The following is a 21,248-nucleotide window of genomic DNA, read 5'->3' as shown; positions in this document are numbered from 1 at the left end:
GACCTATCTACAGCGTCTATGCATTAGACAATCGTCGATGCTTTCTCCCATGGCCATTAGATGATGCTATATAGTACCTGGTAAGAAAGAGGAAGGACAGGTCTGACAAGATTGGCAAGTTGGAAATCTCTGAAAGTCTGTGGACAGAACTAATGAACTTTACAAGCACCGCAAGAGTACCTGATACTATGTCTTTCCATTGGTAATCTCATATATAGTTGTGTCTCAGTTGAGCAGCCAGCACCAACCCAGCTTGATAGCTTCGAGATCGGTGAACCGAAACAATGACAATGTCCATCGTCCACCAAGCACCCCATCGAACTACTACACTGCACTATACGGCCGGTGGACCTTTGGCTCCTCAGTATATCTCGCCAGACCTTCCAAGATGTGAGGACAGCACCGTAGAAGAGTGGTCTTCCTCTCGTGGTAGAAGATGGGATGTGAAAGTTCACCAGCGCACCATACAACTCGACTAGGTCATGGCCCATATAATGAGTTATTAGAAGTCCCTTTATGCCATTGTAAGATTCAAATAGTTTAAATATCTGTGAAGTTTCTTTTTTTCTTCTTTTCTTTTCTTCTTTCCCACCCCCTACCCTGCCTAGCTTCTTTATCTGCAATGCACACGCAACCATGGCATGGCCTAGCGGCCATTGCTACCATCGGCAGTTGCGTTATTGCAAGTCCTCTTGCACCCTGGGAACTGCGTGGAAATGCAAGCATGCAATCTGCACACTTGATGGGCATAAGAGATACAGACGAATTTGATCCGGCCGAACTTTCTCACATAACAAAGCTGGCTGCTATCGGCGACTCCTATTCGGCCGGAATAGGTGCTGGAAGTCGACTTGGAAATATTGGCGAAGCACTCAACTCGAAGAGTAGTAAGTTGGTTCCTTGATTTCAAAGCTGTTTTCGAACCGTGAACTGATGGGTCTGTCAAAAATACACAGATTGGGCTTGCAGTCGTTATGATCAGGCGTATCCTGTTCTTGTTAATAATGATGAACGTCTGGGAGATCCAGCAACAAGAACCTTTCAATTCGAATCTTGCTCTGGTGCAGTCATCTCCGATGTCATCAACGACCAGATCCCTAATCTCAATGGGGACCAGCAAGTCATCTTGCTATCAGCCGGTATGGCCAGACGTCGTCTATCTATCTCCCTTTTCTTTCTGCACATCCAACTAACATCTATATTGCCCTAGGCGGTAACGATGCTGAACTCTCCACCATCCTGAATCAGTGCATTTATCAATGGGCGGTATTGAACCCCGCCCAGGTCTTAGTAGCCAAGGCCGCTGCTCTTGCCAACTTGGAATATGGTTGGATGGCGGATATCGATTGGGATGCATTGGCCCGTGGCTGCGATGGGCAGCTGGAACATACAAATCGTCTCATTAATGGAGATGCCTTCAGCAAGAGCTTGGACAACGTCATTGCGGCGGCAAAGAAAAAGCTAGGATCAAAATGAGTACCAGCAATACCCTAATTCAGAAGCTTGATTCTAACTGTAAGGCAGTGGTATGATCTACTACACGGGGTGAGATGCCATGTTGTTTCATCGTCCCCAGCAGTCACTAAGAAGCGTGATGCAGTTATGCCAAATTCTGGGCCGAAGATCTATCACCTGCGTGCGATAAGGTTAGCTGGTCAACCTGGATTCATGTGAGTGAAACCCAATATCTTCTCCAGTAATAGCCAGAGAGATACTGATTGCCCATGACAGAATCTGTACAACCTATTTCAGGATACAGAGACACTGACAAGTGCTCATCGCAAAACAATGAATGATCTTGTGGACTCCGTCAATGAGAAGATTGTTTGTTTTTCCACCCACCCCTTGTCGGGTAAAGCTGATGCTAATTTTCTATTTCTGCAGTCGTCTGCAGTAGAAAGAGCTGGCGCGCAGGTCAAATTTGTCGATTATGACTCTTATGTTGGCTATTTCAACGGCCGATTTTGTGGAGCCGGTGTCGATGAATCGACGTCAGATAGCAACACAAGGTGGGTGCTCAAAGTCCACCATGAATGGAAAATAGCCTAGCCATCGGGTAGACTGACATGACATACAGAGAGGGTCTAATGTTCTACGAGCTAAACACATGGGATCCCCTCGGCTCTAATCCTCACAAACGAAGCCAAGACCGTCCCCTAGAGGGAACGTTTGAGGGGTCTGTGAATGAATATGCGGAGATTACCAAACTCCTCGATCCGGACGCTCAGTTTTCCAAACAGACCTCGGTGTCCGATGATACTACTGATATGACTCTTGTAGAGTCGAAATTATCTCTCAGTGCTGTGTCCGAATCTTCTGATATCGAAGTTCCGAATGTGCTGCCAGACGGGTAAGAAGCTCTTCGCCTTGTTCGTGGAACGTGTTGTTGATGGAATTCTGACAACCGAATCAACTTCTCATTCAGATATGGACGTGTTTTCCATCCCCAAATTCAGCTTCATGAGCTTATTGCCAATTTAGTCATCTATGAGATGACCAACAAGAATGAGTTGGACAATGGGTATCCAGAAATTCCAGAGAAATTCACTTTCGACTCATGCCCTTGGACACCTGCAGACGTCGACGATGACGAATCAATGGATGCAGGAGGCCAACAGATTGCTTTGGCACCGTACATCAATCCATTATCTGATCCCACTGCATGGACTCGGATGATCGACTACCCATCCGACAAGGTGACCGTTCTGGTTGCAAACGTCCTCAACGGACCGGATACGACTGTGGATGAGGATTGGGAGAAGGTCATCTCCCGGGCCAATGCAGCGGGTAAACGAGTTCTCGGCTATGTGCGCACAGGATATCTTGGCCTGAGCCAGGATCAATTCCAGACTCGATTGGGTTCGAGCGGTCTGGCCGACTGGGTCTCACAGATCCAGACCGATGTCGACTTGTGGTACACGTTATACCCTGGCATGATTGGCGGTATATTCTTTGACGAAGGGTGGAACCAATGTGGCGACGACAATGTATATTCAGATCTGTATCGCTTTATTACTGACTATACGAAGCGCATGCACCCGGGCGCCTTTACCGTCCTCAATCCCGGGGCTACAATGCCACAATGCTTCGAGCATAGGTATGTAGTATATACCCTTGCTTGATATTTAAGAAGATTTCGCTAACACTGTTCAACAGCGCCGACACACTCATGACTTTCGAGAACAGCTACGATACATACATGAACAACTACTCACCTAACCCTGACTGGACACCTAGCGATCCGCGGAAGCTCTGGCATATTATCTACAATGTCCCCTCAGACAGTGTGGGCAAGGTTGCTGAACTGGCCCTGGAGCGCGGAGCTGGCCTGATCCATATCACCAACGACAACCTCCCCAATCCGTACGATACCCTCCCTGATGATGACTGCATGCAGGTCATCATGAGCGCCCTTGAAGGTGGCAAACCGGCCATTTCCAGTCCCACCGCGTATGAAAAGAACGGCCAGTCTGCATCTGTTCCCAGTTCATTAGCAGTGACCGCCTCCGATTACTCCTCCGTGAGTCTAAGCTGGGGAGCTAGTTCCCCTGCTCCCCATGCGTACTCGATCTATCAGAATGGGAAAGAAGTGGCCCGTCTACCAGGCAGCATGACTAAGGTCACCATCGGCAACATCGATCACGCCACCTCCATTACCTTCACCGTGAGGGCTATCGGGTCTGGGGGGAGCGCATCGGGTGATTCAAACTCGGTCGAGGCAACGACGCTTGAGTTGCCGGACAACCAGCCCGTCACCAACGTGAAGAGCAGCTCGACCGCTACAAAAACTACGGTCCAGGCCGAAATCCTAATTCCCTTTGCTTTCCAACGCGTCTTCTTAACCGACCCGGACACCGCCTGCGAGATGCCGGCGTGGCCCATCAACTACAATCTCGGCAATTACATTTGCACACACTACATGGTTGAGAGCGGAACTCTGTTCAAATACAGTGGTGCCGAATTGCCGGCCGGACAGACCAATTATCCCTGGGCGTGGACCTCGATGGGCACTGTCCCCGTCTCTCGGAGTGGCTACACCTGGACGTGGGAGCTTCCCATCGGCTCTGATACTGTCGACACGAACTACTTTGTCGTTGAGGCACAGGGATATGGACCCCTGACCAATGTCTTCCATCCGTGCCCCAGTACCTGGGACGATGCCACCCTCAGCAGCGGAGCCTACTGCACGGGCAACTCACCGTACGATTGCAAAGGCGCGACGCTCTGCAGTACTTTGAATGTCAAGTGGTGCGACAAGGCTGTCAACCAGATGAATCGTGGCTCGACACTCTATACTGCCAACGCAGAGGCCCTCGCGCTGTCTGGTAACTGCTGGGCCAATTGGGAGCAGTTTGGTTGCTCGGTGAAGATCCGCGGTAAGGACGAGAACGGCAAGGACTGTACGATTACTGGCGATGAGATGTGGGAGGCCTATCAAGATATCCGCAAGATTGGGGGTTGCAAAAAGTGTGGCAGCAAACACTTTGGGAATGGCTGTCTGGTCAGCGTAGATTACTATTATGGATGTGATAATCGGGATTCTGGAGTAAACGCGATAGACGTTTGAAAAGCCGGAGTTGGTATAATAGGATTTGCTTGAATACATGCAACATATAGATTCAGATACAATTGACTTTTGATGTTCTACCTTATACTGTGGATATTTATGAATTGAACACTTCAAATAGTGCCAGGCTAGGCAGGCACGTATCAATTGTGACAATAGCCGACTTTTGGTGAATAGCTGCTTCCTAGTACTCAGGAAAGTGTCAAGTCAATGGCCCACAACCAGCTCGTAAGAGTGCATCACCTGGAGTTTTGCTATATTCATTCACCTCAATCCAGTCTTCTATTGTTGGTTGTTTTTGAAACAGCAATTGACAATGAACACAATTAATTGAGACAATGGGATTAATTGCACCCATTGCATCTACATGTAAGTGTGCCATGCTCCAGTGATATACCCACGCTACCTCCTCGCTCCATCTTTCGAATTCTCACACCACCATTTGATATCGAATATATCCGAGCCAACAAATCTCAGAACCATTTATTCTTTCCATTACCAGCAAGACCACCAACGATGTGATAGAGAAACAAACAAACGAGCAAACATATTCTCTGTGCTGACACTAAAAGGGCAGGTGAGAGTGACTGTAGTCCTTCTTCACTTCGGGTGATAAATGTTTACTGATCGATCCGTGGTTCGTTCACAGGGCAAGATAGCCCAGACACAACACGTTCCTTGACCAGAAGTACGGCATCAAATAACAATTCATCAACCAGAAAAATGAACCTTCATCAATCGAAAGTATCAATATGACCCAGATAATCACAAGAGCCATCAAAAACCATATTCAATTCAAGTAATCCTATCCCCAATACCTCCAAAAGCTACACCTCCACCACCAACCAAACATACACAACTATAAGAACTATACTATCAGAAATGCAACCTCGAGCCGAAGGCGAAGACCAACACGAAAGAGAAAGAGAAAGAGAAGCCCCAAGCACAAGCACAAGCACCACCCCCCGACCTCAAGCTCATTCCAACCCAGACACCACTCCCACCTCCACCACCACGCGCCGTCCGACCCCGTTTCCTTCACACCTCCCAAGACCTATCGTCCCTCACCCAGCGTCCAGCAGAGGAAGCAGAAGAAGAACCCTTCCACCACCACGGCCCGAACAACTAGCACGACCACTCCCACGTCACCGTCTCGACCCCCCCATCCCAACACGACTCCCCCAAAGAACCTCAACATCCACCACTATAGAACAGCCCGCACCACCACGTACACGCCTCGAACCAGTAACCACAGCCCAATCATACACATACTGGCTCGGACGACTAATGACCGTCCTCAACGCCATACTTTATGCAGACTTATTCGATGCACCGGATCCAGTGACGGGAATTCGTCCACCAAATGCGTTTTCGATGACCGTGTCAAGGCATGGGTATTCTCAGCGGGCAGCGGCTATTTCTGCGTTGGATAGGGGTGTTACGGGGAGATTTAGGAGGGCGTTTATGATGCTGGAGGATGCGTGTAAGACGGAAGACGCGAAGCGGAGTTATAGGGCGTTTGGGTTGGCGTTTGAAAAGGCTCATGGACCTTGTGGTCAGCGTTTTAGGGACTGATAACCTAGTTGTAGTTGGGTTGTTGTTTAGTTTGTTGTTGGTGGAGAGGCCGTGAGGTTGAGAGTTGTGTATTAGTATATATGATGCGTGGTGGTCTTGCTGTGCTTTGTGCTAGGGACGGACAGATAGTTACCATCATATCACTATTAATGATCCTTGTCTTTTTCATTTAGATTTCACAATTCCTTTTCTTCTATTTGGATTTTCCCAGCTATTATACAGTTTGTAAGACCCCACCTCACAATCGCATTTCTCCGAATTGGGTGGGTTATATATCATCAGTTTCATGAAAATACCCCGAGAAGCCAGAACGCCGAGCTGCCGTACCTCTATGCAACGCAAGAAGCCATAACTTTGCTATAATAGTATATTCCTTTTTCAGCCCCGTCAAACCATTTCAGCCAACACCTTTTTAGTGGGGGTTGATGAACCCTGATCTTTATTTGCGGCTCCTCAGGAACGCAGCCACCTGTTCATGCCTCGTCACAAAGAACATGCGCTTGCGATCCGACTTCCATGCCAGAACACCAATCTCCTCTGCATAGCGGCATGGGGCCTCGTATTCTGCCAGGCTGACAAAGTCCTTGAATAGGAATCCGGATGTAGCCTTGACACGGTCCCGCTCCAGCTGCCAGAGACGAATCTGGTCCACTACGGTGGGCGGGAGGACTGACGGGGGTATCCCGGCTTGATTCGACGTCGAGCGAGAGACATTGTGTTTGCGCATTTGCGGGTGGGCGTGAGTAGAGAGATAGGAGATGATTTGGTCGGCGGTGATGCCCATCTCGACGGCCCGGCGAACGGACTGGCGAGTGATTTTGCCGGTGATGAGGTTGGGGAAGCGGTATTTCAGTGTGGTGAACAGAGCAATCAGAGATATCTGTAGGGGAGATGAGGTATATGCGTATACACGGTAGTTGGTTTCGATGATGATAAAGCCCGTACCCGCTTTGCTGGAGGCTTCGCCGGCAGGACCGGAGAGGGAGCCCAAGAGCGGGTTGCTCAAGGCGCTAGAGTCGGATGTGAGCGTCGTTGCAAGACGGGTGGGGTAGAAACGCGGTGCATCGGGCGATTCTTGATAGACAATACCGAAGTCGGCAAGGTCGGTGAGCATGCGCAGTTGTTTCGAACTGAGGTGGTTCTTTTCGTATGATTTCCCGAGTTCGAGACTGCTGAGAAGGAACACGAATGAGAGGACCTCGACACTGTCCATCTTGATGGCGCTGGCGCTCTCGACGTAGAGAATCAATATGTGCCACACCTGCGTGCTGACATCCTGTAGGACAAAGGCGAAGCCATCCTGGGTGATTTCGACACGACGATCTCGGATCTCAACCAGATGACCCGCCTGCAGGAGCTCCTTCACGCCTTTGCTGAGGGTCACTTGGGGAGCTCCCATGCCTCCGGTACCGACCATGTATCCCAGCACTCCTTCCCACTGTCGTCGCGCATATTCATCGAGATCGGATATTGAGACTTCTGAGCCAGCAGGCACGTGTGAAAGGACGCCAAAGGATTGTGTCTGGTCGGCGCCGGTGAGGGCATGTCGCAATGAGGTGGCGAACGGGTCGGTGACTTTGTAGGCGCGGACGTTATCCGCTGTGACAGTGTTGGATAGGATATGCAGTCTTCCTAGGATGGAGAGCGCATTGTCGCGTTCTCTGTGTGAGGCTTGTGTTAATCACAATCACCGCGGAGACCATCCAGGGTGCTTGCCTAGCACTTACTTCAAGCTTTCTGATTTAACCCAAGCCTCCAGATCCGCCGCGGGAAGCGGATCCTTCAGGTAGAGAAGTGCCATGACAAAGCATTTTGCTAGTCATGCAGTCAGTTGATGAAGCACTGGGATGGTGAATGCACATGCGACACATACCCAGATCAGGCAGCATGCGCCTGAAAATGGCGAGAGCCGTCGATGGCTGCTGGTAGAGTTTGTAAAAGACAGTGCCAGCAAGGCTTTCGAGGTATTCAAAGGGACGAGAAGATGGTGCGGCAGCCATCTTGTCTGCAGGAGTCACCGCTGCAGCATGATGCGGCGGGAAAGAAATGGGGCGTTGGAGCTTGAAGCCAAAGAAAGAAGAAACCAACCAACGCCTGGGAGTTGAAAGTTGGAGACGACCGGCCCCAAAGCGGAGCTGCTCCGGCGCGCCAAACAGGCCCCAAGCGCAATGAAGCGGCCGCGGCCGATGATCTCACTTTAAACAATCATCTATCTATCTATCTACTTCGTAAGAAGCTTCACTCTCACCTCTACCCCAATTCCGTTTCAGCGAAAAAATGACTGCCTTGCGTTTTGTCCGCTCTGTGAGTTACTTACCTACCTAGTGCTGCACTACACTGAGAAATCATGGCTGTACTAACAATATATATTTGCAGGTTTGGGAGTCCTTTCGGGCTAATTCGGGGCTAGAGCCTCGGTAAGTCATACACTGGCAGACTGCTTTATTCATGCCTGTTCTGGGTTCAGCTTACTGACTGGACCTCAATGGAATTGGTGATCTAGTTTGCTAGACAACGTAAGTTTTTTATGCCGGGATGGCACAACCAGCGTCATCCAGAATTATCCTCAATGGATTCACGTTCAACTGAGGCTTCACTCCAAATCGGTCCCGGGGACACCCGTTGATACCGGCTAAATGCTTCGGAACTCTATACTAACAATGATTCCTATCGCACCCAGCTTCGTGTGACTGCTGCCAAACCTGGGTTGGTCAACTTTGAGCTCGATATTAAGAAGGAGCACACGGTAAGCCAGAATCCTGACACTGTTTACTTGGTGACTGACATTAACCAGAACCGCCTGAACATCCTCCATGGCGGCACCATCGCGAGCATGGGTAGGCCACATGCAAACACCGTCTCTCACTGAAAACGCCTCTGCTAACACCCAATGACACAAAGTGGACCTTGGTGGCTCCCTAGCTGTCGCTTCCCGTGGTCTGTTCGCGACCGGTGTCTCGACCGACCTGAATGGTGAGCAGACAGCAACTTCTACTTTACCCGAAGACCTCTAACAAATTATACAGTGACGTACCTCAGCTCTGGTGGTAAAGTAGGAGACAAGATCCTAGCAGTATGTTTTCCATGCTCTCACTCTCAATTTTCATGACAAAAGGGAGGAAAGGCATGTCCAGGCTAACCCGCTGCATGTGTAACAGGAAGTCAGCTGTGACAAATGTAAGTTCCCTGAACCCACCCGATAGGCTGCATGTACTTACACTTATCTGCAGTTGGCAAAACCCTTGCATACACGTCGATTAAGTTCGCCAACACCAAGGGTGAAGTCTTCGCCAGGGGAAGCCACACCAAGTAAGTATTCGCATACAAATACATATCTCTTCACTCATCGAAGGCATTGATTACTGATATTCTATCAGGTATGTCGCTCTTGCATGGAAAGACCCTCAAAACATCGTCGAGGAGATCAACAAGCTCGAGTCCGAGTCCTCATCATCTTAGGTAGTTACCATACATGTTTAGTGCGTCTGCTTAGGCGAGCTTATTGTTTGCTACTGCATCAACCACCGGCCTCTTCTTCGGCTGGGCAAGCTAGAGCCCATGGATTAGAATGGGGTATAGAGATCTTTTATGTATATAGAGCGGAACTACATAGCCAATTCTACAGGCTCTTCTTCTATAGTAATACTAATCCTGCTACCAGGCAAATTTACCGACGCACACGAAGTAGCAAAGAAATAGAAAGAAGCCTCATCACAACCATTCAGTCATTCAAATAAAAGCCCAGCCATCCAAGTCCATTCATGTATGGCTTTTCCTCAGGAATAGATAAAAATCGGGGTTCTCAGTAGTAAAAAAGAAGAGCATGTAGCATGCATACACACGTACAAAATGACCGGGCCAGGAGAGAAACAACAAGAACAAGAAGAAACAGATCACGCTTCAGTGAAAGTATGTTCGTGCAAAGGATCATCATCGCCCTCCTCCCCAGCCCCAAGCATGACTTCATCCTCATCCATCACAACCTCCTCGTCGCCTCCCATATCCATCTCATTGTTAACAGCGGTTTCTCCACCCATGGCCTTGAGCTTTGCCTGGGTCATCTCGAAAACATACTGGCCGAGATGTTCGACGCTTTCCATCGGAGTGCCCTGGACTTCGTCGTCCAGGGAGCGCGCAGAGGGGAACATCTCACCAGGGGCAAGCATGAGCTTGTCTGGGCGCTGGAAGAGTAAGTCGAATGCGGGCTTGAGCTCGTAGCATGACTCGAAGACCTCGCGACGACCGAGGATGTACAGACCAAGACGTGCACGGGAGAGTGCAACGGTCAGACGACGGACATCACGGAGGTAGCCGACGGTGCGGGTTCGGGTGAGGGAAAGAATAACGTCTGGGTTGAGGTACAAATCAGTACAAAGTCCTCTTCTACGGAGCGGGGTGTCTCTCTGGAAAAACTTACAGTCGTTTTGTTCACCTTGATACTTGTCCACCGTCGTGACGATCTTGGGCATGCCAAATAGTCCGTTCTTGGCACAGCGGTGATTCAAGACATCCTTGATCAATGCCGTTTGGCCTGCATACGTGGCAAGGATGGATATCTTGGAGGCTGGGTATCCAAGGAGGCGCATGTATTGGTAGATGGCAACGGCATACTCGGCCTCTCCCAGATTCTGGATGAAGTGGGGAGTGGGTTCACGTTCACCGGTGCCCTGGTAGTCAGGCACGTTGATAAACTGATATTCGTACTGGAAACCGGAGTTGGCTTGCTTGAACGCTGGCGCCGTCTCAACGGCAGGCAGGTTTCCAAGTTGCTGATAACGCCACCGGAAGAGTTCCGCAATGCTGGGTCTCGCGCGGCCCTGCTGGTCCAGTGTGATAACAGGAACGCCCAGCCTCACCAACCGGAGGAACAGACTTTGCTCAAAATGGGCGTATTGCCGGAAAGCCATGTTCTGAATGATGGGAGAATTCTGGAGGTGGTCACCGCAAAGGACTACTCGCTTCAGAGGAAGTTCGCCATTCTTCATGTTTTGCAGAGCAGCGGGGATGAAGCTCTCGATCTCCGTGATCTGAGCCGCCTCTTCCATGATCACATTGTCATAGTGGAAGCCGAGATCGGCGATTTCCTGGCGACGCATGGCAGCATGCGTTGATGTCATTGCGATAATTCTTGCCTCCTTCACAAGTAGATAGTTGGCCTTGTCCTTGGGCTGACGCAGGATTTCGAATGGACGGATGTCTTCCAGCTCGGAGAAGATTTTGTCAATGTGCCGCTGGCATCCCTCAGCCACGTCAAGGAGTGTCTCCTTTGTCGCTGTCGCATCAAAGACAGGTTGAGGCGCATTGGCAAAGTATGTATGGAACGGGAAGGCCGAGATGATCTCTTCGGTCGAAGCGCTTTCACTGCGAGCCTGATCCCAGAACTTGGCCCACGCAGGTTGGATGTAGACTGTGTTGAAATATCCGGCAGTTTCGCATGAATTGCCATGGGAACCTTGTGCTCCAATGGATGCTGCTAGCCGAATGACCTCGCCGAGGAAGTGATTGCGATTCTCAAGGAAAGATTCCACGCGTCCGTACTTGCTGTAGCTGGTTTCGGTCTCCAGCTCCTCTTCACCATGACCGAGACGGAGAAGATGACGTTCGTCAATATCCAACGCGACAATCTTCTGGAAAAGCTGGTTCAGTGCTTGATTGCTGTGCGCGATAAGTAGCGTGCGTTCATTGGGGAAATCATGATAGATGTTATTGATGATCTGCGTCGCAACATCCGTTTTCCCTGTTCCAGGAGGCCCGACGATAACGGTCAGCCCTGGTTGAGTGCCAGAAGCAATGGCTTCCACCTGCGCTGGGGTGAATCGAACGGTATTAAGTTTGGGCGCGTCAATTGGATACGGGCCTGGGTTGGGTGGCTTGTATGTCGAGACGCGAAGAGATTTGGGTCCTGCTTCTCTCTCGGCCTGTTCCCTCCGTCGCTTCTTCGACGTTTCCGCCGAAGGTGTCTTAGAAGGTTCTTCAACGTACTCAACTACGTACGGGGGACCAAAGCTTGATGCTTCCTCCTTGGATGGTTCTATGGTTGAACCGGGCAAGCTCTCAACGAGATGCTGCCAATCCAAGAATGTGTCCCGGAAATCAACTGAACGCAATCGGTTAGGCAGTTGTGTGTATTGAGCACCAGCCGGATCTCCGTAACCCAAGAAGATATCCTGAATCCAGGAGGGAAGGGTGATATCCGAGACAATGAGTTTCTGCATCGTCTCAAGAATGGACTTGAAGTTATTCTCTCGCCCCTTCCGTCTGGCTACCACGTTGATCAACGGGTATACATCCGGCTTTCCTCGCGTAAGGCCGTCTTTGTCTGCTTTGAAGGCAGCAGAGTCCAGGTTGACCAGTAACTTCCGCACACGCGGCCTATATCTGTGCCCGTTCGCTTGGCCTGACACAGGCTCGCGCAATGGACGACCGTTCTCATCAAGTACTTGCACAACCTCTGCTGTTCTAAGATACTTCAGGCCGGGGGTCTCAGGCTCTCGGAAGCCGGGCTTTCCTGCATCATCTGACTGCACAGCCAACAAGAAGACCACGTCATCTGGGCGAAGTGATTCCCACTCCATTCGGATGTGGTCGGCCAGTCTACCCACTTCGATAGCTATTTCAGCCCTGACGAACGCAGGTTTTGCCGAACCGACCTTGGGAGGTGCCACTTCGATGATGGCAGGCTTTGTAATGGGGATGGCCATCCTTGAGAAACCGTCGAAATTCAATGTCTTGCCGTCCCGGCTTGCACGAGGTTGCATGCGTTTGACGATCGACTCCATATCCTTGCGGATCTGGAAGAATGCCTCTGACCGATAGAGCAAGAAGGAGCGCCACAAAAAGTCACCGGTGCTAAGATACTGAAGGTTTAGCTTGGGAATCGCAAGTGGCCTGGATCCATCGTATGTCTCGTCGCGGAGCAAAGTAGGGTCATAGAGATTTTCCTCGGTAGGAACAATGCTGAGCTGGGAGGCAGCTTCCTGGAATGTCGTCTTCTTTTCATAAAAAGACAAGAGAACCTCCATGTACAGATGACGATCCGGCGTTATTTGAGACTGCTTCGGATAGTCTGTACGGAAACCAAGATGCGAGCACAAATCTCGAAGCTCAGATTCTTCCAAGGTAGCTAGTTGACCTTCTAGTTCAGAGCGTTGTTCAATCGATCCGTAATTAGAAAGAGCCAAAATCATTAACTTGTCCTTGAAATACTTCATAGAGGTTCTTTGCAGACGTGCCAACTCTTGGCAGTGGGCATCGTAGATAGCCTGGGGTGACAGAGCCTCCCCGGTGAAGTCATCAATTGCAAATGCGCTGAAATGCTCCAGAAGACCACATAGATCACGGAACAGCGCACTGTCTGCAGAGCGGTATAGTTGCGACAGGTGGATGACGGACAGGAAGTTGAGGTCTTTCAAGAGCGTGTTCACATAGCGCCTGGTAGGAGGCTGGCTTTCTAGATCCACAAGGAATTCAAGTAGTCGTTCGCAGTACCGCAGATTATCCGCCTGCTCTCTTTCGGGTCCATTCAATCTCCGGAAGAAATCCAAAAGCATGGTGTATAGCCACGATCGCTCAAAGCGCATCTTGGCCTTGCCTGCGTCATCTCCTGCATCGTACCGTTTCCCTGCGGCTCTCCATGCTTTCTTCAGTCCTGAACTCCTCGCCAATAGGCGATCTCTTGCCTCCTCGCTCGATAGGTTGTGCCAGATGGAGATCGAGACCAGTGGTGCACATTCTTTGCGTATCAACGGGTTCTCGACGGACTGGAAGGCGCTAATAATGAAAGAAACTATCGACAATCGGGAAGAAGTTCCGAGGGATGGATCGACGCTCATTGAAAGGATACGGTGGAAAAGGTTGGAGAAATCCGCCGGTCGATCGGAGAAGATATCTGATCCTTCATCAGCAATTCAAATCGTCCCAGGAGTGCAAACCTTTCACATACCCCATATCGGTAAATGTTCCCGCTGCTTGACGCTCACAATCAAGGCAAGCAGGAGCACATGGTAGTTCGAGGCATCTTCCGTGTAGGTCGGCCAAAGAAATCTATTCGCGAGTTAGGCATTGTCGAAGAGGGGAAGTCCGAAGAAGCATTGCGGGAGATGCGCACTTTTCCAGGATATTGAGATTCTCTAGCGTCAGAAGCGACCGGAAGCTGAAATTCTCAGCCTCGAGGGGATCCCAGAGATCCTTTTTGAGAACATCCTGCTTGACTTTGCGGGCCTTGGAACCGTCCAGCCAGTGGGATTTGGCTAACTGCACCCATGCGCTGTCTTCGCGGAAGTCCTCCACAGTCGGTCTGGAGTCAAGGCCCTGCGCCATTGCCTGACGAGTTTGTAGGCCCATTCCGAGACGTTGGGGAGGATTGCTTGAAGGGACTCCGGGGGCGCGGATCCGATTTATCTGCGCAAGTGGTCCGTGGCGGGCGGCGGGATTGGGAAAGCTTCTGGCGCGCGCGTGTCGGTCGATACTGTTAGTAGTTTCCTTAGTTAAACCTCCGGCGGCTAGAACCCGCAGAGCCGCAGCTGCTTGCCTGCTTGCTTGCTTTCTTCCCTTTCCCTCTTTAACACTCGATCCTCCTTTTACCTCTCTACGCTCGCAACGACTTATCATCCAGTCCTCTAGCTTTCAGCATGGCGGACGTTGATGTCGGCGCGAACCACGCCTACAGGAGGCTGATTGACGATCTCCTAAATCGCGCAGAACGTGCCAAACCGGACAATCACATCGAACCCCCTCTGACGGAATCGCAGCTGGGCGATTCAATCTGGCTCATCCATGGAGACGACGAACAGTTGGCAGAAGGTCTCAGCCAGCAGACTCAGTTTGCTGCTGTAGAAATCGCATTCCGGGAGAAGTTCTACAGTCTTCTTGTATGATCCCCTCCCAACACTCAAACCCCGGTTCCTACAATAACGTCGCGGAAGCAAGAGCATGGCTAATCAGGAATTGACCCGCAGGCTTCTACCTCGATCGAAGACCCTTCGTTTATCCGCATATGGAACCTACTCGATATAATCTCAATATTCTCGGATAATGGTTAGTTCCTGGTGGAATTGTGGTTAGAATGTTGCCCTGACATCTTCGCAGAGCAGTGTGAGCCCGGCCTCATCTTCTGGCTGATCGAGGAGTTACTTGACAGCCAAACCATTGACGGCTGTCGGAAGGTGTTTGATTATCTAGAATCACGAAGAGAGCGGAATACTAAGGTAGGTTCGCTGGTTGAGCCATTGTCTTTTGCGTCGCATCTGTTAACATCGCCGCAGAAACACTTTAAGCAAAAGAGTTTAATCATCCTACGCTCCTGCAACGAGCTACTACGCAGGCTTTCACGGGCTGAAGATACAGTCTTCTGCGGGCGCGTCTTCATCTTCCTCTTCCAAAGCTTCCCCCTCGGTGATAAGAGTGCTGTCAACCTTCGGGGTGAATACCATACGGATAATGTTACTACTTATGATGAACTTACCAAGGCCACCGCAAAGGATGTCGCCGATCCGGATGTGGAGATGACAGATGAACCAGAGGCGCCAACAACGACCGAAGGCCTGAAGGAGGACAATGAGGCTCAAACAACATCTGCGAGCGAATCCCATACACCCGCGCAAGAACCTCCTAAAACCCCACGGGTGGTCGTTTCTAGCAGTAAAGATGAATCTCAGGATAAAGGCGTGGATCTCGATGATCTGTATCCCATTTTCTGGGGCTTGCAGGCCTACTTCTCTGCCCCGACCAAGACGTTTGATCCTCAACATTTTGCAAAATTCAAGACCGGGCTGGAAGCGACCCTCTCTGCTTTTAGGAATGTGGACACAGACCTCGAGAACTCGAGCAACAGCAAGATGTCGGAGGAGATTCGAAAGTCCACCAAGCGGAAGCGGACTACCGATGGACAGGAAATTGCGAGCAGCTTCAATCCTAAGTACCTGACAAGCAGAGACTTGTTCGACCTCGAGGTACGCAATGTTAATTCAAGTCTTTCGAACCGTCCACTAATACATTATCGCAGGTCAATGACACGGCATTCAGGAGACATGTTCTTGTCCAGGCTCTCATCCTTCTTGATTTCATGCTTTCTCTTACGCCAAAGGCAAAAGCCAAGCTAGCTGATTTGACCAACAAGTCTGTCCTTTACGGCTTTGTGTTGAACGACGATGATGTGAGGCTCTGTTGTGTGATGTTCCGTTGTTTAGGATGCTTGCTAACGATATCAGGCCAAATGGGCTGTCAAGATGAGGAAGGCGATCGAGGAATATCTTCAGGAAGGTATCGGCGGTAAATTCTACTATCGTATGGTGGATACCGTTCTTTCAAGGGACAAGAACTGGGTGCGCTGGAAAGCAGAAGGTTGTCCGTTGATCGAGAGGCCGCCCGTTTCTGTATCAGAATACCTAGGCGCTCGTGAGCATGCCACAAAGGTCTATGCAAACAAGCGCCTCCGTACCTCTCCTATGGGGTCACTTGATCTGAAGTTTCTCTCCGAGGGTGAATCGCTGGCAGGGCTGGAAAGACTCAAGGATCCGGAAAGGTAGGTGTCCCCGAACCGTAGAATTATCCGCTAGCTATGGGCTGACGCAGCGTAAGATTCTCCGTTCCTGCTGCTGATTCCTTGATGATGGGAATCATGGACGACGAGTTAGATATCGACACCGCACAGACGAAGGAGGATAGAGAATATGCCATGCGGTCAAAATCGAGCAAAACCTGGCGCATACTACGGCTGTCCGCGAAAAGCAAACTTGCTGAGTTTGAGAAAATTGAGGACGGCAAAAACCTGAAGATTCTGTTCGAAACGCCCCAGCAGTCAGACGGTACACCGCAGGCTCTAGAAGGTACACCTCAAGCCTCAGAGAAGCCACCAGTGGGAAGCGAGTCCACTGGGCATGGGCAAGAGCCTGGAGCTTCCAGCACCGAAAACGAAAACTCCGCTATTGCCACAGAACAGACTCCAGCTAATTCGGTGGAAGCAGCTGCCCCAGAACAACCAAACGATGTGAACAACGCCACTTAGCGCTCTATGAATAGAGGTGACCGGGGCAATGAACATGATTATGATTGGCTTTGAGCTGACTCTTTCTGACGATCGGTCACACACGGTCCTGCGTTGGATCCAATGCAGTTAGTGATCCATGGCAGTCCTGGGTATATGCAACCGAATCACAACACTAAAAGAGATGCCTTGCAGGCACCTTGGCTGCCTGAGCCACTGCAGGTTTAGCCAGTGCGTTTGCATTGCTTTGGCCTAGTGCCAGTCTGAGAGAAGTATGAGGCCATGAACGGCGCGATCAGGTGGATGGAAGGAAGGCGGTGGTAGTCACGAGGGAGTTAACTGGGAGATTACGGCGGCGATGATGGTCGGATTGATTGGCCTCCTGCGGCGCCTGGTCCTGAGGCTGGCATGCAACCGTCTTGACTTCGTCATTCTACTAGGGGACACCAAGGGCCTACTTGGTCGCGACCATCAGCAGCCACTCATAGGCAGCGGTCCCAACTCTCACCCTATCCTTTTTCGAGATATTCCTCCTAGTCTGTGGCGACAACGAGGATAGCATCCGTCTATGGTTGGCCCTCGCGCATACTATTCCTTTCTTGTCTCTGCTGTCTTTTCCTGCCCCTCCTTCCTGTGTCTGCATGCGGGGCCACAGCATAGCCCCCTTCACCCCCCCCTCTTTGCTGTTTGCATTCTTCAGAGTTCAGGGGTGTTCTAGATACGTTGATGGGTGGAAGTGTTGCACAGAACCGACCAGGATATTAAGGGGAGGGGGTAAAGAAGAGGTGGGAAGCTGTGGACTGCATGATAGCGTCGTCCACCGGAAATTGAAGGTCACCGGGCATCCACCGCAGGCGCGACTGGGGGATCCCTCTGACGTTCTGGAGTAAGAGCGTGGGCAAAATTGTGTGCACGACTGCAAGTGGCCACATCGGGTGGTCTTCGGGTGATCAGGATAGTCAGCGTACTGAATAATGAAAGAACCCCTTTAGTCGATTGTGACCCAAAGCTTTAAGCTATGAGGGGACAAAACCCTTCTTGATCAGCAACTTTAATTGCACTGGGGAGTTCCTGCATAATCTCATCAAGCTCGGTCCTGTTGTTCGAGACAGGAGGAGGGCACTCGCACGACGGCTTGACAGCGCTGTGGGTTCGCGGATTGAGTTGGGCTTTTCCCCGAGAAAAACCTGTCATGCGAGATTGCAGTGCCATGGCTGGGGCCAGTGCGCGCATATAGAATATTGCCTTAAGTTTCAAAGAGCAATAATGCAATCAAGTGTCAAGACGACCTATCCATTTGGCTCCAATTAGTTAAATTAGAGGAGGCCCAGTCGGGGGGAAGGGCCAAATGTATGACTTGTCGTCAGGGTCCTTCTGGACGGATCGCGAGGCCGATCATTTTTTTTTTCAGTCAGACCCCCAGGGACATCCACAGGCCAGGCGAAGTATGTTTATTGCCTAGTGTAGTATAGACTAGTAGAGAAGTGGTCGTGATCGATGTGCAACTACTGGGTAAATAGCGTACTGGTGGCCGGTGCAATACCGTAGTAACCCAGCAGCTCCGGCACAGTAGATAGTTACCGAGTAGTGACTAGTAGATGACCCCGACTGATGATGATCGGATAAAGCAAAATAACCGCTGCTTGGCTTGCCGGGATCAAGGATCTGGTTCTACCGAGTGAGAGCTGCCAGATCGATGATGGCTAAAGCATAGACGTCAATTGACGATAATGACCGGATCACGGCCCTGAGAGTCATGATTTCATATTCATGACATCGTTACCGATCGTACGTAGTGTTCATTCAGTGTCTTTCGGTTTCACTGCCATTTTCCTATGCTTCCCCTTTTCAGCCCCCTTTTCTGACCTTGTGTGGATGAAGTCTTCATTAATATGAGTACCATCTATCTCCGTACTAGATTGCAAGTCCAATACGTGAATGGCTCAGGGGTGGAAGGGAGCTTGAGAGGAATTGGGCACATGGAATCATCGAAGACAGTGAGATGTCCAAGGAAGGCGCTTGAACGGACCCATGGAATCCCGTTGTAAACGATGTTTCATGTTAAAGCCGATGATGACCCGCACGGACCAGACGCGCTGGAGCCATGGAAAAAGTATGGATGGCTTCCGGAACCTGGCTCGATTAGACTAGGATATGGATCCCGGTAGCGACCCGAGTCATGCAATTGTCCTTGAGAATTGTTTGTTTATTATTGTAATTGTTGGTTGTGTCTCCTGCTCGCTCTTGAACTGCTGCTATCATCATCATTGTGGTTTGGTGAATGCCATTGTTTGCACTTTGGGACCTCAGAAAATGACTGACTACCATGAGAAGATTGAGCATGGTGAACCAGCCAACCCAGCCAGCCGTTCCTATCCACACCAGCCGATACAATGTCTTAAGTTAATTTAATTTGTGCGTGGTATTCGAAACTTGTTGACGGCCGCCCCCGCGGAGCTTGCGTAATGGAAGGCATTGGCGCTTATCCACCGCCGTTCCTAGAAAGGTCATTAGCCCCAAGCCAGAGGAGGAGACTACTAGTCTAGTTATCTGCATTCTGCTCATCCTCTCCTTCCGTTCCATCTGGGCGCCCATCCTTCACAATCGATGGCAATAATAATATGATCGTTTATTAAACTCCCGTGATTTCGGGAAAAGCCTTGTCGGTGCTCCAGGTAAAATTGAAGGGGCCCGCGATGGCGTTTCTTATGACTTGAAAAGCCTTAAGAGAGAAATTAAAGTTGGTCCTCCCCAATCTCTTCGCATCCACTCGGGTTCGCTCGATCGGCCGCGATTTGCTTTGGGATCTTCTTTCCCCGCACCGTTGCCAACTTGCTACACGTCGAAAAAAGGGCGAAAAGGCTCATGGCTCAGAGACGGGCTCAGCTGGATCCTCTTCTGGAGCTTCGATCCACTGCCCACGATGGCCCTCTTCTTCCCTCCTCCAGTCTCAACCTTTCGCTACCGCAGTGGGTGGCGGCTCCCGTGCTGAGCTGAAGGATCATGCCATGGATTATCCACACCAGGTCTTTCCCGAGATGCTCATTCGAATGCCTACCGTGAATAATAGGGCCCCGAGATCGCAGACGCGCGAGGGATCCACTATCCAGCCAGCAGGAGCTGAGGGTCCAGCAGATCGGTCCTTTGCAGTTAAGCCAGTAAGAAGAAAGGGCCAGGGTTGACTGAGAATTTAGAGATGGAAAGCGAATTTTCGGAGAGAGAGAGAGAGAGAGAGAGAGCAATGCATAATGCAGACCCAGCCGACCGAATCATCGTCATGAACAAGCCAGATTTGATGATGCTTTGCCTTGCGGCCGAACTCTCAAGCGAGCTCCGAGAGAAAGAAGAAATTACACTCTGGATCCCTAAACCTCGGTCTTTCCTATCTAAGGTTGGGGTTGAAACACGACGACGCACTCTTTCCACACAGCCTGCTTTTTAGTCGATGCCTACGAAAGCAGGAGTAAACCCTGCCTTCCAGGCGTAAAAACTTATCCATCGGGCAACCGTCGCACGGGATCTTATTCATTTGTCTGGGTCTTTCAGTTTCACTTGCGTCAGTTCATAGTCCGTCGTTCTGTATTCCCAGAGTCAGGGGAGGAGGCATCGCATTATGCCGTGTCCCCGTTCGAACCGAAGCAGGACCTGATACACTTGCTGCCAGATGTCTACGTAGTACTGCGTACTGCGTAGATAGTATGTACTTACTCATGACAAGCGCACTAATTATTTGGTTTTCTGGTTTCAATACAGCCCTATTATTGTTCCCTAGCTCGCTTCTGCTCATTTCCCTTTCGCCCCCGCTTCGTTGGGTCCCAAAAGATTGGATTTCTTGGACATTGATTAATGTTAAGAAGAATAGCTCTTTCGAATTTGTTTTTTTCAACATCCCAAGCATCTAATTGGCTACCACACCAAATGTTATCCTCTCAGCTTTGACCTATCATTGCGACCAGGTCAGCACTGGTTCTGATTCATGAATGCATCATGCACGCCTTGCAGATGTCGATGTATCAAATACTCCGGCGTACTCCGTACTCCCAGATAGGAGCCTGTCTGCTCAGGACTGTAGATAAAATCCCCTCCACCGTGTCAACACATATAAACTGTGCGTTATTGATC

The 21,248-nt window shown here is 50.4% G+C and overlaps 6 protein-coding genes across 6 annotated transcripts; 4 read left to right on the top strand and 2 right to left on the bottom strand.

Moving 5' to 3' along the window:
• Positions 1 to 622: 622 nt before the first annotated feature.
• On the top strand, positions 623 to 4,621 carry BO87DRAFT_406490 (fibronectin type III domain protein; the record flags this gene model as incomplete). Its single annotated transcript, XM_025626006.1, has 10 exons — positions 623 to 887; positions 1,068 to 1,139; positions 1,211 to 1,396; positions 1,521 to 1,545; positions 1,601 to 1,670; positions 1,753 to 1,824; positions 1,885 to 2,009; positions 2,078 to 2,350; positions 2,426 to 3,097; positions 3,157 to 4,621. The coding sequence occupies 10 exons, from the start codon at positions 623 to 625 to the stop codon at positions 4,565 to 4,567; spliced, it is 3,171 nt and encodes a 1,056-aa protein (XP_025480445.1). The 3' UTR covers positions 4,568 to 4,621.
• A 1,128-nt stretch (positions 4,622 to 5,749) lies between these two features.
• BO87DRAFT_46639 (uncharacterized protein) lies at positions 5,750 to 6,401 on the top strand. Its single transcript, XM_025629294.1, has 2 exons — positions 5,750 to 6,193; positions 6,272 to 6,401. Exon 1 carries the CDS (start codon positions 5,855 to 5,857, stop codon positions 6,140 to 6,142), a length of 288 nt encoding a protein of 95 aa, XP_025480444.1. The 5' UTR covers positions 5,750 to 5,854; the 3' UTR covers positions 6,143 to 6,193; positions 6,272 to 6,401.
• BO87DRAFT_376280 (TFIIH/NER complex subunit TFB2) lies at positions 6,328 to 8,227 on the bottom strand. Its single transcript, XM_025623258.1, has 3 exons — positions 8,016 to 8,227; positions 7,870 to 7,957; positions 6,328 to 7,803 (listed from the first exon to the last, which is right to left on the bottom strand). The coding sequence occupies exons 1-3, from the start codon at positions 8,140 to 8,142 to the stop codon at positions 6,582 to 6,584; spliced, it is 1,437 nt and encodes a 478-aa protein (XP_025480443.1). The 5' UTR covers positions 8,143 to 8,227; the 3' UTR covers positions 6,328 to 6,581.
• A 151-nt stretch (positions 8,228 to 8,378) lies between these two features.
• BO87DRAFT_415684 (PaaI family thioesterase) lies at positions 8,379 to 9,765 on the top strand. Its single transcript, XM_025626704.1, has 10 exons — positions 8,379 to 8,446; positions 8,519 to 8,559; positions 8,646 to 8,658; positions 8,823 to 8,888; positions 8,937 to 8,979; positions 9,044 to 9,115; positions 9,169 to 9,215; positions 9,301 to 9,319; positions 9,373 to 9,451; positions 9,520 to 9,765. The coding sequence occupies exons 1-10, from the start codon at positions 8,420 to 8,422 to the stop codon at positions 9,599 to 9,601; spliced, it is 489 nt and encodes a 162-aa protein (XP_025480442.1). The 5' UTR covers positions 8,379 to 8,419; the 3' UTR covers positions 9,602 to 9,765.
• Positions 9,766 to 9,768: 3 nt separating this feature from the next.
• On the bottom strand, positions 9,769 to 14,558 carry BO87DRAFT_358169 (RNA helicase aquarius). The gene is made up of 4 exons (XM_025621449.1): positions 14,250 to 14,558; positions 14,085 to 14,185; positions 10,560 to 14,030; positions 9,769 to 10,490 (listed from the first exon to the last, which is right to left on the bottom strand). Exons 1-4 carry the CDS (start codon positions 14,483 to 14,485, stop codon positions 10,036 to 10,038), a joined length of 4,263 nt encoding a protein of 1,420 aa, XP_025480441.1. The 5' UTR covers positions 14,486 to 14,558; the 3' UTR covers positions 9,769 to 10,035.
• Positions 14,559 to 14,718: 160 nt separating this feature from the next.
• Positions 14,719 to 17,147, top strand: BO87DRAFT_415682 (THO complex subunit THO1/HPR1; the record flags this gene model as incomplete). The annotated part of the gene is made up of 7 exons (XM_025626703.1): positions 14,719 to 15,012; positions 15,100 to 15,178; positions 15,230 to 15,348; positions 15,406 to 16,092; positions 16,146 to 16,295; positions 16,351 to 16,664; positions 16,715 to 17,147. The coding sequence occupies exons 1-7, from the start codon at positions 14,773 to 14,775 to the stop codon at positions 17,145 to 17,147; spliced, it is 2,022 nt and encodes a 673-aa protein (XP_025480440.1). The 5' UTR covers positions 14,719 to 14,772.
• Positions 17,148 to 21,248: the final 4,101 nt, after the last annotated feature.

This window comes from Aspergillus neoniger (assembly GCF_003184625.1).
Source record: "Aspergillus neoniger CBS 115656 unplaced genomic scaffold BO87scaffold_14, whole genome shotgun sequence".
Lineage (NCBI taxonomy): Eukaryota > Fungi > Ascomycota > Eurotiomycetes > Eurotiales > Aspergillaceae > Aspergillus > Aspergillus neoniger.
Note: the sequence above shows the minus strand (reverse complement) of the source record. Positions and strands in the feature narration are given on the sequence as shown.